This window comes from Myotis nattereri (genome assembly GCF_964212035.1).
Source record: "Myotis nattereri genome assembly, chromosome: 14".
Classification (NCBI taxonomy): Eukaryota; Metazoa; Chordata; class Mammalia; order Chiroptera; family Vespertilionidae; genus Myotis; species Myotis nattereri.
In genome coordinates this window covers 54,321,112-54,338,163 of record NC_138089.1, presented here as the reverse complement: position 1 = coordinate 54,338,163, position 17,052 = coordinate 54,321,112, and the positions used below count along the sequence as shown (strand labels likewise).

General features: G+C 54.1%; 1 protein-coding gene across 1 annotated transcript in view; it reads left to right on the top strand.

The window, feature by feature from the left end:
- Positions 1 to 16,311, top strand: part of SCN5A (sodium voltage-gated channel alpha subunit 5) — a gene marked incomplete at both ends in the record, with an annotated part of 69,178 nt that extends 52,867 nt beyond the window's left edge. Inside the window, 8 exon segments of the mRNA XM_081106185.1 lie at positions 3,434 to 3,607; positions 7,479 to 7,601; positions 8,068 to 8,349; positions 10,673 to 10,726; positions 11,283 to 11,424; positions 12,068 to 12,168; positions 13,299 to 13,569; positions 15,071 to 16,311. Coding sequence (XP_080962311.1) covers positions 3,434 to 3,607; positions 7,479 to 7,601; positions 8,068 to 8,349; positions 10,673 to 10,726; positions 11,283 to 11,424; positions 12,068 to 12,168; positions 13,299 to 13,569; positions 15,071 to 16,311 — 2,388 coding nt within the window.
- Positions 16,312 to 17,052: the final 741 nt, after the last annotated feature.

Here is a 17,052-nt window from a genome sequence, read left to right as displayed (position 1 = left end):
ACCAGGGTGCTTTGGTTTGTTAATATTAAACAAGGTTGAGTTCAAGGTAACAAGCTTGAGATATAAAACAAAGAGGGTCCCCACCTATATTAAAAATATAACTATTATGAATCTATTTGCTTGGGATTGTATAGCACTTATTATAAGCAAAACCATTGGGGCGGTGGGGAGTGACAATAGTGCAATAGTACAGGGAGATTTCACCATATCCCTATTAGCTCTTTTTTTTTTTTTTTAAGGGAGCCCAAGGTGAATGATGAGAAAGTAAGAGAGAAGTTCACATTTTTAGATTTCTTATTCACTTTTATGGAGAGAGGAAGGGAGAGGGAAAGAGAAACATCAATGTGAGAGCGAAGCATCAATCGGCTGCCTCCTGCACTCCTCCTCCTGGGGATCAAGCCGGTAACCCAGGCACGTGCCCTGACCAGGAATCGAACCATCACCCTTTGGTGAACAGGACAACAGAAAATAATGTGGCAGGGGCAAGCTCAAACATGTGTTTTAATAATAAATGTAACTGGATAAAATTCATCTTTTAAAAGAAAAGGACTCTGAATGGATTTTTTTTAAAAAAAGCTTCAGCTATTGCTCTCAAATGACAATCCTGGAACACTGTGACTCAGAAATATTAAAAGTGAAATAATAAGGTATTTCAGGCAAATGACAACCAAAACCAGAGTGCTTTTGTTTGTTAATATTAAACAAGGTTGAGTTCAAGGTAAAAAGCTTGAGATATAAAACAAAAGGGACTCCTATTAGTTACTGACAAAGCAAAGAGAAAGAACAAGAAATAGGCAATCTAAAATATGTTAGATTTTATTAAATTTGAGCTAACCTAATAATAATAATAGCTAACACTTAGTGAGTCTAGATATAGCAAAAAAGAAAGATTAAAAACAAACCCTTAGAAATGTAAAGGTCATTTTAAAATAAACCTTGGGGTAAACAAAAATTATTTTTCTGGTAGATTCATGGGTGTTAATTACATTCATAACTAGGCAAATAAAATAAAGAGACTATACATGGACCAGAGATGACAGCGTGCTATAAATCACACACTGTGTAACTCAACCAGTTATGTCCACCTGAAATCTAGAAAAATAAGAAATGAAAAATAGAGGTAGAAAAAGAAAAACTGTGACTGGGGGGTGGGGAGGGAGACTAGAACATAAGAGCGTTGATAATATTGCATGTGAGATTCAGCCAACGCTGAAATAAGAATAAAATTCAGAGACTTAAGCAAATTTGTTATTCAATAGGAAGAATGTAAACTAATTACTTAACTCAATAAATTAGAAATATAACAAAGTAATCTTAAGAAAAGCAAAGGAAGTAATTAATAAAATAAAGACATAAATTAATGAATTAGCAAATAAATAAATAGTAAAACTGATAAAATTTCAGAGCAAAACAAACAAATAGGAAACCTCACATCTCCAAGAGTGGAATCTTTCACATTCTCAAGGAAGAAAATAATTCCAGTCCTATTTAAAATATTCTAGTATATGAAAACAAGTGGAAAGTCTACAAATTATTTTTATGAACACTAAATAATGCTGATTTTTAACAGCCTAAGCATACCAAAAGGCAAATTATAGACCAGTTTTCATATTCGGGGGGGGGGGGTTCCACTAGGTGTCCCCTCTGAGACCCTGGTCCCAGTCTGTACCAAAGCACACCTTTGACTTTCACCCCAATTCTAGAAGGTTACCCTCAATCGATAACCAGATGCGTTGTTCATGGCAGTGTTGTTCCTACCGGGAGTAAATTGGAAACAATGGAAATGTTCTTTCTTGACTAAATAAACAGTAGTATATGCAAATAATGAAATATTATGCAGCCTTTTAAAAGAGTGATATTGTACGTGATCACCTCATTGAGTTCATCAGTGTCCACAGAAGACTGTTTAGTGGGAAAAGACGTTTCAAAGCAAAGACATTTAGTATACCTTATAGTAAAATTGTGCACTTACATGCACACACACACACACACACACCCATATAGTGCCAAAACAAATGTTCGCCTAAATGTTAGCAGTGGCTACTCTAGTGTCATGAAATTGGAGGTGCCTTTTATTTTCTTTATAATTTCTATATTACTTTTAAATAATATGTTTTATTGATTTTAGAGAGGAAGGGAGAGGGACAGAAACATCAATGTGAGACAGGCACATCGATTGGCTGCCTCCAGCACACCCGCTACTGGGGATCCAGCCTGCAGCCCAGACATGTGCCCTGATCGGGAATCAAACCAGTGACTTTTGGGTGCAGGAGAGGACGCTCAAGCAACGAGCCACACCGGCCAGGGCTCCGTGTTGTTTTTTTTATAAAAAGCATACAGTTTTATAATCAGAGAAAATTCTTTCTTGAGCGACTCCCCAAGTCCATATTGGGGCCTGGGTTTCCTGTTGCCCTGTGGACACTGGCCGGATTAGCCACGTGTAGGGCTCAGCAGCCTGGGCTCGGGCACTGCGACAGCGCCGGCCCCTGGACCACTGCTGCCCACGGGGCCCTGCCATCAGCCAGGGAGGCCCAGCGCCACAGGGGGAGGCCGCTCCCAGGGCCCTTGGTGACGCGTTCAGCTGCCTGGACTGGGAGGCTGGAGGTGGCAGAGGGCAGCTGGGGGCCACGGGGGTTTCTCCGGTAGCCCAGGAATTTGGGTTGAGGCAGGAATGAGGAGGTGCAGAAAAACAACCCTGAGCGTTTTAGAAGCGTGGACGCCTAGGCTCTGGCCTGCAGGGGGTTTGGCTGCATCTGGTCCTGTGTTTCCTAACTTCGCCGTTACAAGCTGTCCCTGCCGTCATCTACGTCAGGGTTTCCTTAGACCAACTCTGAGCGTTTCTGTTTGGTTTGATATACTTATTCTAAAGGGAAACTTCTAATGATGGTTGCAATCAGAAACCAATATTCTCTCCTATGAAAAGTAGGTAACGGCATACAGGAGAGTGAAAACAAAACCAGTTTTATGTTGTTTCCTGCAGAGGGCTGTGAGCTGAGCCTGCACGCCCTCCCTCGTTAAAATGGGAGCTCAGCAAGTTCTAGAAAGGTCTTTAAAATGCCCTAGTACCCCCCCAAAAAATATATATATATATAAAAAATTAATTAGTTAATTAATTAAACAAAATGCCCTGGCCCAGGACTGAGACTTGCTCTGTAATGTGAGGGAAGAAGTGTTCTCACTACACTCCACCCTGTTGTCTGCTCACCGCGTCAGGTCATTTCCTGGCCCGCCCATGGCCCAGCCTGAGAGCTTGCTGGCCTGTCCGAAGCCGACCCTGGACGAGTCCCCTCCGCTAGCATCTCAGCTGTGCCCTCCTCCGCCCCCCCGCCCCCCGCCCTCCTGGGTGGCAGTTACTGTGAGAGTTGATGCCTCGGGCAGGGTGGCACTGGCTGTGGTCGGGACGCCATGTGCCCTTGTCCCACCTGGTCTGCAGGCCTTCGAGGACATCTACCTGGAGGAGCGGAAGACCATCAAGGTTCTGCTCGAATACGCCGACAAGATGTTCACCTACGTCTTCGTGCTGGAGATGCTGCTCAAGTGGGTGGCCTACGGCTTCAAGAAGTACTTCACCAACGCCTGGTGCTGGCTCGACTTCCTCATCGTGGACGTGAGTGTGGCCCTGGAGGGAAGGGTAAGGGGAGGCCATCGCCAGCGCGGCAGGAGCTGAGACGGAGCCAAGGGACAGAATGGCCGGGCTGCCGGGAGGCCGGCTAAAGTGGAGACACTTGCCCTGTCCGGTTTGGCTCAGTGGATAGAGCGTCGGCCTGCGGACTGAAGGGTCCCAGGTTCAATTCCGGTCAAGGGCATGTACCTTGGTTGCAGGCATATCCCCAGGAGGGGGTGTGCAGGAGGCAGCTGATCGATGTTTCTAACTCTCTATCCCTCTCCCTTCCCCTCTGTAAAGTGGAGACACTTGGCTATGCCCTGGTGCGGGCAGAGGGCACGGAGGCTGGGGTCCTGGGGAGAGACCCAGGCCCTGCTGTCCGGGAGGAAGAAGAGAAATAGAAGACCTGGGCCCTGCCGTAAGAACCCCTAATTTGGGGAGACAGAGGAGCAGGGAGGACCTAGGCCCAGTCCTCCGGAGCCCCCTGGCTTTGGGGGGGAGGCTAGACTCACCATATGAATCGGTGAAGAGCATTGCAGGCCGGGGTGTGAGCCAGGGCAGGAGTGGGGGCTCACCCTCTCGGCATGGCTGTGCTGTGCAGGGGCCATGAGTATGTGAGAGTCTGTCAGGCCCGCTAGCCACGGGGCCAGGGTTGGTGCTGAGGTGCTGGCCAGGCAGGCAGGAGAGGGCCTCCTGGCTCAGGGAGATCGGACCACCTGGGGAGCAGGAGCTGGGGGGGAAGGGGAGTGGGGGAGGTGGGAGAGGGGGAATCACCTGTGAGAAGGAGGAAAGCCATGAACGCTGACCCAGGGGTTCTGGGGGGCTGCCCTGGCCGATCAGGCAGCTGGCAGGGCTTGGCTGCCCAGCCTGTGTCCAGGGAGGGCCTGGAGCAGGAGGTTGCACCCAGTTGTCAGAGGAGTAGGAGGCACCTACCCCGCAGCTACCCAGGCCCAGGACACTGCTGGGCGCCACGCAGGGTGCGTGCAGGGTCCCACGGGGGGCGGGGGGGAGGGGAGTCCTGAGCAGAGTCAAGCAGGAGAGTGGCCAGAGGCGGGAACCGAGCCGGGCGTGGAGCAGATTCCTCTGCTCCCGGCGAAGGCCAAGGGCTCCGGTGAGGGCTCCCCCTCGGGTTGTGGTGGACAGAAGTGGGCCGGTCCTGCAGGCTGGGACGCACTCTCCAGAAGTGACCCACGGCTTGTGCAGTCGGCCTCAGGCCCTGCCCAGCAGCGGGGCTGTCCTTCCTGTGGTTGCAGAAGAGGCTCCGGCCTGTGCTCCGTCCCACACCCTCTCAGAGGCCCCAGGAGGCCAGGGCCAGGCTGGGCGGAGGTCAAGCCTTGAGTGGCTGCGGCGGGAGAGGCTGCGTGGGTTCGAGTGCATGTGGAGATAAGATCGGGCTGTTGGGCCTGCAGTCTGGGCCTCTTTCTGTCACCCTGTCTGTGGCTGAGAGGGTGCTAGTGCTGGGGTGCGGGGGGTCCGGGGGGAGAGAGGCGGGGAGAGGCAGCTCTAGGTGCCCTTGCAGCCTGGAGCCCTCAGAGCCTCCTGGGATGAAGGCGAGGACCCTGAGGCCTCCCTGCCTGAGACGCTGGCAGTTCTGCCTGGAGGCCGGTCACCCAGCCCCTCACCCAGAGGTCAGGCCTGTGCCCGGGCAGCCCGAGGAGTCTGCTGAGACTCCTGGGGGGGCCCACTCACACCCCACCACCTGCCACCTTGGGGAGCTCAGCTGAGGCCCACAAAGGGGCCCGTCAGGGCTTGGGGCCCAGTCCCAAGACTGGCCAGGCAGCTCGTGGAGGAGGAAGCCGGGGCTCCCCGCAGGAAGGGCCTTGCCCAAGGTCGGGCAGAAGGTCGTGAGTGTTGGAATCCCGCTCTCCTGACATCGGCCATGCTGCCCCCTCCCCCACCCCCTCCCCCACAGCTGGAGGGAAAGGCGGGCTTCAGGCCTCAGGGTCAGGAGAGGGATGTTTTCAGGGCAACACGTGCATTTTTTCAATAAACACTATAGAGCATCTGTGGGCAAGGGCTAGTGTAGGCGCTGGGGGCCTCGGGGAAGAAAACAGACAAAAACCCTGCCAACCTAATAAGTGAGTCAGTTTTATATTGTGTCAGAAGGTAATGTGGACCATGAAGAAAAAGGAAGTAGGGAAGGGGTTGGGTAGACACGGGGGTGGGGTGGGAGGGATGGGGGGAAGAGGGTACATCACAACTTTAAATAGGCTGCCGGGAGCGGGCCCACTGAGGGACATTGGGGCAGATTTGAAGGAAGGTGGGGTGAGCCAGGCAGATGTCTGCAGAACATTCCAAGCACAGGTTGGAATGGCAGTGCCAAGGTCCTGTGGTCAGTGTGTGCCTGGCACACTTGAGCTACAGGGATGCCCAGCCGGCATGGCTCAGTGGTTGAACCAGGAGGTCACGGTTCAATTCCCGGTCAGGGCACATGCCTGGGTTGCGGGCTCAATCCCCAGTGTGGGGCGGGCAGGAGGCAGCCGACCAATGGTTCTCTCTCATCACTGATGTTTCTATCTCTCCTTCTCCCTTCCTCTCTGAAATCAATAACAATATTTTTTTAAAAAAGAGGAGCTACAGGGAGGCCAGAGCAACTGGAGCAGAGTGAGTGGGGAAGGGGGTGCGGGAGATGAGACCGGCTGCACGGGCAGGAAGACGGGCTTTTATTCAGAGTGAAACGGGGAGACCTTGGAGGCTCTGACCTGACTCACGTTATAAAAAGATCACCCTGTGGGTGGGGGGAGGGAGCCCGAGTGGAAGCAGGGAGAAGACTTGGGAGGCCGTGGCAGTCATCCAGGGGAGAGGTGACGGTGGCCTGGCCACCATGGTGGCAGTGACAGTGGTGAGACATAGCTGAACTTCTGATGCATTTTGAAGACAGAGCCAACAGGAAATCCTGGTGGGTGGGAAGTGAGGTGTGAGACACGGAGAGGAGGCAGGGATGACGCCAAGGCTGTGGCCTGAGCAGCTGGAAGGATGGAGTTGCCATCATCCAAGTTGCGGGGGGGGCGGGGGGGGGAGCGGGGGGTGGAACCATTGGGCGGGCAGGTGGGGCAAGTACAGACGTCAGGGGTGGCCTGCTGGGAACGAGGCAGACCAGCTGGCCCCGGGGCCCTGCCCTCGGGAGGCGGTCCCTGGAAGATGCCCCTCTGCCTCTCCAGGAATGCCCACCTGAAGCTGGGCATCCTCAGTGCTTCCAAGCCTGGGAGGAGGCTGTGGCAGTCAGGCCCTTGCCCGCGGCTGCTCACCACCCTCAGGCTGCCCTGAATGCCAAGGTGCTATTACTGGTGATTGCATGCGAGGTCAGGCAGGAGGCCATTTCTAAGCTGTGTTCCAGGCCAGCAGAGAAGTAAGAGGAACTGGATGCCCATGGAGCTTTAGAAGGATGAAGTCCACGGGAAGGAAATGCCGTGGTGGGGACGGGACAGAGGGGACAGAGGGGGGGGTGGGTAGGGGGGTCTCTCATTGCCCCGAATCTCCACCTAAGCCTCCCTTCTTTGAAGATGTCAGAATGCTGCAAAGTCTGGCTCTAGGGAAAAGCCCCAGGAGAGGGTCTGCTCATACTCAACCCAGGGCAATCCTTCCTTCCCCAAAAGAAGTTGACCTCAAGGAAAACACAGGGACCAAAAGCCCAGGCCTTGTGTCCCTGCTCCTCCACACCAAGGAGGCTCTCGGGAAAGGTGTGTCTCAGCCAGGACACACCTGGCTTCGCCCCCAGCCTCTGGGCCCCAGGAAGGCTCGCCCTGTGCCCGAGCAGCCAGTCGGGAATCATAAAGACGGGGCCTCTCACGCCCAGCCCTGTTTTAGGCGGCCAGAACACCCCCCTGTCTGTCACCGGGCCGGGCGTCTCCACGTCTTCCTCCTGCCTCCACAGGTCTCGCTGATCAGCCTGGTGGCCAACACCCTGGGCTTCTCTGAGATGGGCCCCATCAAGTCGCTGCGGACCTTGCGGGCGCTCCGGCCCCTGCGAGCCCTATCCCGGTTCGAGGGCATGAGGGTAAGAGGAGTGGCTGCCTTCCCGGGACACACTTTAGGGGAGAATGCCCCCAACCCAGTAGCAGCAACCCCCAAATAAACCAGAAATTTAGCTCAGACAGTGTATCTCCAGAGGCCCTCTCCCCTCAGTCTCTGGCCTAGCCAACGACCCTGTTGAAAATGCAGTTTCAAGGTCATGGATTCGGGAAGGGAAAGGCGGATATTGTGGAGTTGCATCAGACTTTAGGGTGCCGGGATGAGTGTGTGTATTCTTTCTCGCTCCCCTCACTCCCCACCTGGGCTTCCAGCGATGGGTTGCCCTTCCTTGGGGGCAGGGAATGTTCTGCGCCCCTCCCCCCAGGGACCTATGGCGGGGGCATTCAGTGGGCTGGGGGTGGAGGGAAAGGGTCTTGAACATTTCCAAGCCTCTCCGGACAGGGGAGGGCCTCATGGCGTCAGGGCCTGAGTGTCTCCTCTGTCCGCCTGAGGTGGTGGTCAATGCCCTGGTGGGTGCCATCCCGTCCATCATGAACGTGCTCCTCGTCTGCCTCATCTTCTGGCTCATCTTCAGCATCATGGGCGTGAACCTCTTCGCGGGGAAGTTTGGGAGGTGCATCAACCAGACGGAGGGGGACATGCCTTTAAACTACACCCTCGTGAACAACAAGAGTGACTGTGAGTCGTTCAACATGACCGGCGAGTTGTACTGGACCAAGGTGAAAGTCAACTTTGACAACGTGGGGGCTGGGTACCTGGCCCTGCTGCAGGTGGTAAGTCTCAGGGAGGAGGGACTTCCTTCCTCCCTCTGGTTCTCTAGCCACAGGCGCCTTCACGCATGGTGTGGGCAGGAGGGGGACAGTGAGGCCCCTCTGAATCCTCACAGTCGGCTCACATTGCCCAAAGGAGACCAGGGTTCCCCCCGAGACTTCTTGGCTCCTTGGGAAGTCCCCAGACTTTCCTCTCCAGAGCAGAGGCCACATCCTCCGAGATCTGTGGCCTGGGGTTGGGCACTAAGGCAGAACCACCTTCCCAGCCAGGAGCCAGTTGGGCAGTGTGATGGCACAGGTTGAAACGGAAAGCCCACAGACACCCAGGGCTGAGCTGTTAGCAACACTGTGGCTCTGGCCACCCTCTGTTACAAAAAGTAGTGGTATCTCCTGCGTTGCTGGAAAGAATAGATCTACTTCCGTTTCCGATGTTCAAGATGCGTGAGGTTTAAACACACCCAGCTCTACCCAGTCTTTCCAGAGTTTTCATTGACATGCCATAAAATGAACCTACGAATCGCCTTAACAACGGAAATGCAAACAGAACCATGACTCATGAAACGGCAGCTTGCTTTTCTTGCTATCCCAGTCTTCAGCTCAGACACCTGCCTGTAACACCCAAAGCAGAGGAAAGCTCAGCGGGACTCCCGCCTGGGAACAGACCTCCACCCACCCCTGAAGTCCTAGGAGTAGTGCTCTCCAAAGACTCACGGAGAACAGGCTGAGAGCCTCCGATCCCTGTGCCCACCCCACTGACTGTCAGAACGTGGAAGGCAGGCCCCTGGTATAGACTGAGAACCGCCTACCATTCCAGACAGAACCACTCAGTGGTGGGGAAGCGTTTAGTTGCAGGCATCTCATAACCTTGGGTGGTTCTCAGCAGTTTCCGAAGCATCTCCAGGCTCCTCCAGACAGGTGAGGGCCTCGTAGCATAAGGGGCTGAAATAGCTTGCCTTCGTGGAGCGGCCTCAGTTTCCCCATCTGCCATCTGCCTCATAAAAACTCTCAGACATGCACCATTTGGACAAACTCATGCCCCGAAAGGAGGCGTGGGGCAGGATTGGATTTTGCCAGGGGCACACGTGAGACCCACTGGGCGGTTGGTCTCACCACCGAGCCCGTCTTTCGGACTCTTTCCGAATCTTCCTCGCAGCCCAGACTGGGGCAGACAGTGCAACCGGCACCAGGCCCCGTCTCATTGCCACGGTGTGCTCCAGCCAGATGTTGGCAAGCTGTTATTTAAAATTATATTTTATAAACTTATAATTAACTAAATGATATTAAAACAAAATGAATGCCGAAACCGGTTTGGCTCAGTGGATAGAGCGTCGGCCTGCGGACTGAAAGGTCCCAGGTTCGATTCCGGTCAAGGGCATGTATCTGGGTTGCGGGCATATCCCCAGTAGGAGATGTGCAGGAGGCAGCTGATCGATGTTTCTCTCTCATCGATGTTTCTGACTCTCTATCTCTCTCCCTTCCTCTCTGTAAAAAAATCAATAAAATATATTTAAAAAAAAAATAAAACAAAAATAAATAAAACAAAATGAAACCTCACCATCACCATGTAGTATATCGTCTGTGCTCTTGAGGGTAATACATCTATTATATCCCTACAGTGGAAATCCTGCAACGCAGTGTTCCTGCGCATGTCTCCCCAGCTCTGTTCCGTAGCTGCACCTCGGCAACTTGCAATCAGCCGTGGTGGGAGGATTTTCACAGGGAAATTGACAAACGCAACCATCAGGGCTTTTTGTTCCTTCTAGAAAGTCATTTGTTAGCCATTTACCCACACACCACTGGCAGAGGACCCCCCTTAAGTACGAGGGAAGGTTGGGATTCTTTAGAGACTTCCTTTGAACGGCCACAGGGCGTAAGCCACAAGGTTCTCTGAGGTGCATGACCAAGGGGGCCAGGTCAGCACTGGGGGCCACCTTAAGCCGGACAGAGAGCCCAAGCCCCACCTCTCTGTCCCTGACACCTGCTGTGGGACTCTGTGTCATTTTAGAATCCGGAACGAATGTGGATCGGAATGAAGGGCCAACCTCCTTCAGGCCCCAGTTGTCTCTTGGCCAACATCTAGAAGCTTATTTCCCCACTGTGTGGCCTTCGAGGGGTGTCTGCTCAGCTGGCTTCCCCTCCATAACCAGCTTGAACTACAAGTTCCTTGCCTGACCACCTAGTCATTTGGACACTGCCGCAGGGGTGGGGTGGGCTGCGAGCTTCTTGCAGGAGGCCACTTCCTGGCCTCACCTATTCAGTCAGGAGCCCTTGTAGCTCAGTCGATGCAGAGTTAAGTGATTTTCTGACTCTTGTCTTTTCCTTTCAGGCAACATTTAAAGGCTGGATGGACATTATGTATGCGGCTGTGGACTCCAGGGGGGTAGGTTGGCCTCTCCCACAAAGTCAGGCACTTAAGGCTCCCAGCTGCTTGGCCACCGGAGAATCAGGGTCCACATCTGAAGGCCCACCTTCTAAGGGCCAGATCCCTTGCATCAAACTGCAGTTGAACCTCTCTGGGATGCCCAAGCCTGGCCCTGGGGCAATGGTCTCCCAAGGAGTCCCACAGTTCTCAAATATCTTTCAAATTGAATTCACTGTAGTTTACTTGAATCTTAAAGTCTTACCCCAGGAAGATCAAGCTTCTCCTTTGTCCTTGTAACCACCCATTCACACTGACAGGTCACAGGAGACTAAGAGATGCCCCTTATTCTCAAACCTCCCAATGGCCTAGGGACAGAAGCCATGCGGTGACACTGTGCCACCCCTGAGCCCAGTAGCCTGTCCTCCTCACCTGCCACTGTCCATTTCTCAGCTCCACCCCCCCACACACACACCCACACCTTCCTCTGGACAGTCCCTCTCTCCCACAGAGTGGACACCCCCAGCCAGCCCACCTCCTGCCTGTCTGACCTCCCTCTCTGACTTCTCCCCCTTAGTATGAAGAGCAGCCCCAGTGGGAATACAACCTCTACATGTACATCTACTTCGTTGTGTTCATCATCTTCGGGTCCTTCTTCACCCTGAACCTCTTCATCGGCGTCATCATTGACAACTTCAACCAACAGAAGAAAAAGATACGTAGAGCACAGGCTCCCCCTGGGCTGGCAGGGCTGGGCGCCAAGGGTTCTGGCTGCTGGCCCCATTTGGGCTTTCTGTTGAGGATGGTCCTGCTTGCTCCTGCTGGATGGAGTGGAATGGCAGGGATCTGTGTCCATGAGGTCATATGCCCAGGCCTACAAGAGTGTAACGACGGGCCCCAGGCCTGCCCTAGTCTACCTGAGAGATGAGGCCCCTCAGAGAAGCTGGGTGAGGCTGGGGGCTCGTCACCTGGTCCATGATCAGGGATAATGGGTGGGGCCTGTGCAGAGGGCCAGGGTCTGCCTGGAGCTCCCTCAGAGGGCCATGATTGGTTTACAGGTAAGCAAGGTGAGCAGAGAGAACCTCCAACCTGGCTGTGTTGGGCAGGTGAGAGGGTGAGGGTAGGGACAGGATTTGCAGGTCACAAAGCCAGAGAAATCTCAAGGCAAATGGGGACAGGCCCCCTGGAAAAGCAACTCAGGGAGCAATCTGTGGTGCAGGATAGTGACATACTTTAGAGGGACAGGAAGTGAGGGGGTGACTGGTCCTGGCACCTCATTATTGAAGCAGGATCCCTGTGCTGTCCATGCTGGAGCCTCTGAGAACCGCAAAATGAGTCTGGTGCCTGTCTCTCTGCACTTAGGGGGGCAGGACATCTTCATGACAGAGGAGCAGAAGAAGTACTACAACGCCATGAAGAAGCTGGGCTCCAAGAAGCCCCAGAAGCCCATCCCCCGGCCTCTGGTGAGCCTGCTCCCAATTTGGCAAGAGGGGGAAGGATCTTCTGGGGAGGGGTGAGCCTGGGGGGCTCCCATACCACACCGCCAACTCTCACGGTCTTTGGCCCAGCCTGGGGCCCTCAGCCAGTCCTGTGTAGTCAGGCGTCTGACTACACACAGAGGTCTCAGTCTCATAGAGGTAGTAAGGCAGGCAGGAGCAGGCTGTGGCAACCAGGGGACACTCCCCTCCTATAGAAGCTCATCTGCCTCTGAGTGAGCCCTACCTCCCCTGCAAGGGCTCAGGCTTTCCCCAGGGAGAGCAGGGCAGTCTTTGCAGCCCCCACTGCATTCATCGCCTCATTCTTACAACCCCTGAATGGTAGATCCCCTGGTGCGTGGGGCCAGGAGGCGTGTTGGGTCCTCCATAGGCTGACTCCCTTGCCTGACCAAGCCATTCTCCAATAAAGCGTGTTTATGTTGGAGCAGGGTTGCGGGGCAGTATTCAAAGTAATTAGGTGACATAACCTAAATCACCAGCTGGTAAGTGACAGCCCCAGTTTTTTAATCTAATTCATCAATTTCATCTGATTCTTTTCATTCACCATACTCTGTTGTGCATGTGTGGGTGGGTGGGAGAGAGAGAGAGAGAGAGAGAGAGAGAGAGAGAGAGAGAGAGAGGGAGGGAGGGAGAGAGATCTGGGGTGACTTACAAACAAAGACACAAATATAGTTAGAAGAGTAAATAAAATCAATTCCTTAAAGAGTGGAGAATATTTATTAACCTGAGGGCTAATACAATTACTAGGATTGACCTTTAAATTTGACCTTGAGCTTTCAGACAGTGGGAACAAAAAGAAAAGCTCAAAGAATGTCTGCTAAGGAAACTCAGAGTAGGAGAAATCCCTTCCTGAAGATCCATCAGAGAAGGAAGAGGGGGCCTCGGGGCTGGGCCTTGGAGCCCAGGTATGCTTCAGCAGGAGGGCCAGGCTGTTCCAGAGCGCCTGACTTCTTCCTCTCACTGTGGCGGTCTGGTGGGGTGTTGGCCTCACCAGACAGGAGACTAAGAGTGTGGGCGATCTGGGCAAAGTCAGCAACAGGGGGGACCTGCTGGCCTGCAAAATCCCTGCTGAGCCCATCCTTTGCCCCTCCTTTCAGAACAAGTACCAGGGCTTCGTATTCGACATTGTGACCAAGCAGGCCTTTGACGTCACCATCATGTTTCTCATCTGCTTGAACATGGTGACCATGATGGTGGAGACAGATGACCAGAGCTTGGAGAAGATCAACATCTTGGGCAAGATCAACCTGCTCTTCGTAGTCATCTTCACGGGCGAGTGTATCATCAAGATGGGTGCCCTGCGGCACTATTACTTCACCAACAGCTGGAACATCTTTGACTTCGTAGTTGTCATCCTCTCCATTGTGGGTGGGTATACCAGTTGTCTGAACAGAGATGCCCTCCCCAGGCCAGGTCTCTCCTCTAGTCTGAGATCAGTACTTAATGCCAAGTACACTTAGGCTCCTTCATTCTTTTCTCTCTGCATTCCTCACCTCTCCCCCATCACACACACACACACACACACACACACACACACACACACACACATACACACTTGAACTCTTGACTCTGTCCCCACGGAACTCTGCCTTGAAGTGACTGACTTTCATCTTTCTGCTGTGGACAGTCCCAGCATTTGGTGAACTTGGCAGGGGCTAAGGCAGGAGCTAAGGCAGCTGTGGTGATGGGCAGATAGTTAGAAGCTGGGAGAAGGGTCAGGAAATGCTCAGGGAGGTCCCAGGCAGGGGTGAGGGCTAGAGTGTGCCAAGAGGGGCTAGACTATGCTGGACATTGGCAGTAGGAATGGAGCTGATGATGGGCAGTCTCAGAGTCTTCGGGAGGTGCAGCATGTTCCTCGGAACACCTCCTGGTCCCGGTGCTTGGCCATGCTGGAGAGGCACGGCTAACAGGTCAACTCGGAGCCAGAGTGTCTGAGTCAGATTCCAGCTTCTCACTGACTAGGTGGCCAGTTGGGTAAGTTACCTCACCTCTCAGCTTCCTCTTCTGGAAAATGAGGCTGAGGGTATCAGCTTACCTTCTAGGGTGACTGGAAGGGCTTAATGGATGATATAAAGTGCTCAGCTCAGTGCTTGATTGACAGTAAACACTGGACACATGTCAGCCAGTGACATCATTATTATATGAGGAGTTGGGAAAAATCACTTGGGCCAATATGAGGCAAGTCAATTTCACTCTTTCTCCTATAAGTTATGTCCCTGCTCCTTAAAAATCCCAGCCCAGAGCAGTCAATAGAGACCAAGGGGTGGGTAAACCCTGGAAGCTAGTAGAGTTGAGAAGATGGTAGGAACCATCTCAGGGAGCCTGAGATGTAACGTGGAGTGGCGTGGAGTGGCCTGGCATGGCAGAGGGGAGAGTGCTGACTTCCAGGCTAGTGCCTCTTGCACTCCTGGGCTTGTGCACATGCAGTGGCTCTGGGGCAGAGCTGAGATCCCGCATTTCTGATATGTGCCCAGGAGATCGCAAGGCTGCTGATCAGACTACACTTTGAGTAAAAGGCCTGAGTTCTGGCCCAAATTAGGCCACCAAAACGCTGAGCAAGTCCCCTCAGGACTCAGAGCCCAGATGATAGGCCTAGTACAACTCTACTTTGCAGTGTTCTCAGAAGACTAAGAAACAAAGGGGCTGAGAAGGCACTTTGCAAAAGTCGTGAGTCCTCATGTTCTGGATCATATGCAGAAATGGAGATTCATGGGAACGGGGGGGGGAGCAGGGCCTTGCAGTTAACCCATTCCTCTTGGAAGGGCCCCCTCTTCCTGCCCCTTGCTGCAGAGAATCCCACCCAGCAGCACTGGTCTGGAGGGAGGACAGAGATGCCATGGGTGGCCACAGCCTCTGCTGTTTCCCACAGGCACTGTGCTCTCGGACATCATCCAGAAGTACTTCTTCTCCCCAACACTCTTCCGAGTCATCCGCCTGGCCCGAATCGGCCGCATCCTCAGGCTGATCCGTGGGGCCAAGGGGATCCGCACGCTGCTCTTTGCCCTCATGATGTCCCTGCCTGCCCTCTTCAACATCGGGCTGCTGCTCTTCCTCGTCATGTTCATCTACTCCATCTTCGGCATGGCCAACTTCGCTTATGTCAAGTGGGAGTCTGGCATCGACGACATGTTCAACTTCCAGACCTTCGCCAACAGCATGCTGTGCCTCTTCCAGATCACCACGTCGGCTGGCTGGGATGGTCTCCTCAACCCCATCCTCAACACGGGGCCCCCCTACTGCGACCCCAATCTGCCCAACAGCAATGGCTCCCGGGGGAACTGTGGGAGCCCAGCCGTGGGCATCCTCTTCTTCACCACCTACATCATCATCTCCTTCCTCATCGTGGTCAACATGTACATCGCCATCATCCTGGAGAACTTCAGCGTGGCCACAGAGGAGAGCACCGAGCCCCTGAGCGAGGACGACTTTGACATGTTCTATGAGATCTGGGAGAAGTTCGACCCGGAGGCCACCCAGTTCATTGAGTACACGGCCCTGTCCGACTTTGCCGACGCCCTGTCTGAGCCGCTGCGCATCGCCAAGCCCAACCAGATCAGCCTGATCAATATGGACCTGCCCATGGTGAGCGGGGACCGAATCCACTGCATGGACATCCTCTTTGCCTTCACTAAGCGGGTCCTGGGGGAGTCCGGGGAGATGGACGCCCTGAAGATCCAGATGGAGGAGAAGTTTATGGCGGCCAACCCGTCCAAGATCTCCTACGAGCCCATCACCACCACGCTCCGGCGCAAGCACGAGGAGGTGTCGGCCACCATCATCCAGCGGGCCTTCCGGAGGCACCTGCTGCAGCGCTCCATGAAGCACGCCTCCTTCCTCTTCCGCCAGCAGGCGGGCAGCAGCGGCCTCTCCGAGGAGGATGCCCCTGAGCAAGAGGGCCTCATCGCCTACAAGATGAATGAGAACTTCTCCCAGCGCCTTGGCCCGCCCTCCAGCTCCTCCATCTCTTCCACATCCTTCCCCCCTTCCTATGACAGTGTCACCAGGGCCACCAGTGACAACCTCCAGGTGCGGGTGTCTGACTACAGCCGCAGTGAAGATCTCGCGGACTTCCCCGCATCCTCAGACAGGGACCGAGAGTCCATGGTGTGAGCCTCGCCCAGGCTGGCCAAGACACCCCGAAAGGCAGCCTGTTGCCTCGAGGCAAACCCATGTGCAGCCAGAAGCCAGCACCTGCGGGGCCTTCTTTGTTTGGGGCTTCAGGAGTGAGAGATGAGCCTCAGCCCCGTGGGTCGACAAGAAAGAGTTCTATGGCACCCGCGTTGATGGCCGGGAGCAGTTGGCCATGCCCACCACTTGGGGCGGCCTGTCCCCGGAGACCCCCGCTCATACCAGTGGCCTGGTCCGGTCAGGTAACACCCTGGGGCTCTGGAAAGCAACCCCACCCCAGCTGCTGCGGCAAAATAGAAAACGAAGACTGTATATGTTGTGAATGGCTTTCATAAATTTATTATATTTGATATTTTTTTACTTGAGCAAAGAACTAACGTTTTTTTCCGTGGACCTGGGCAGCAACTCACACTGCTCTTCCAAACTCTGAGCGGGTGTGAACTGTTCCCAAAGGCTGCTGGGACTCTGCTCTCAACGCAGAAGTGGGATCGGTGTGGCTCCCACAGGCCTTCACTGCAGCAAGGGGGTCCCCTGCCACTCGGGCTGCAGACCAGGAGGGCTGAACCCCTCTTCTCACACACATGTGCACACACAGGCCACACACCAGCTGCTCTCAGACGAGTGCCAGGGAGCCACCCCTGGCCCAGCCCCAAGGAGACAGACCTTTCCTCCCAGCCCCACGTGGCGTCTTATCAGCGGGGAGGGACCCCCTCCGGCCTTCCA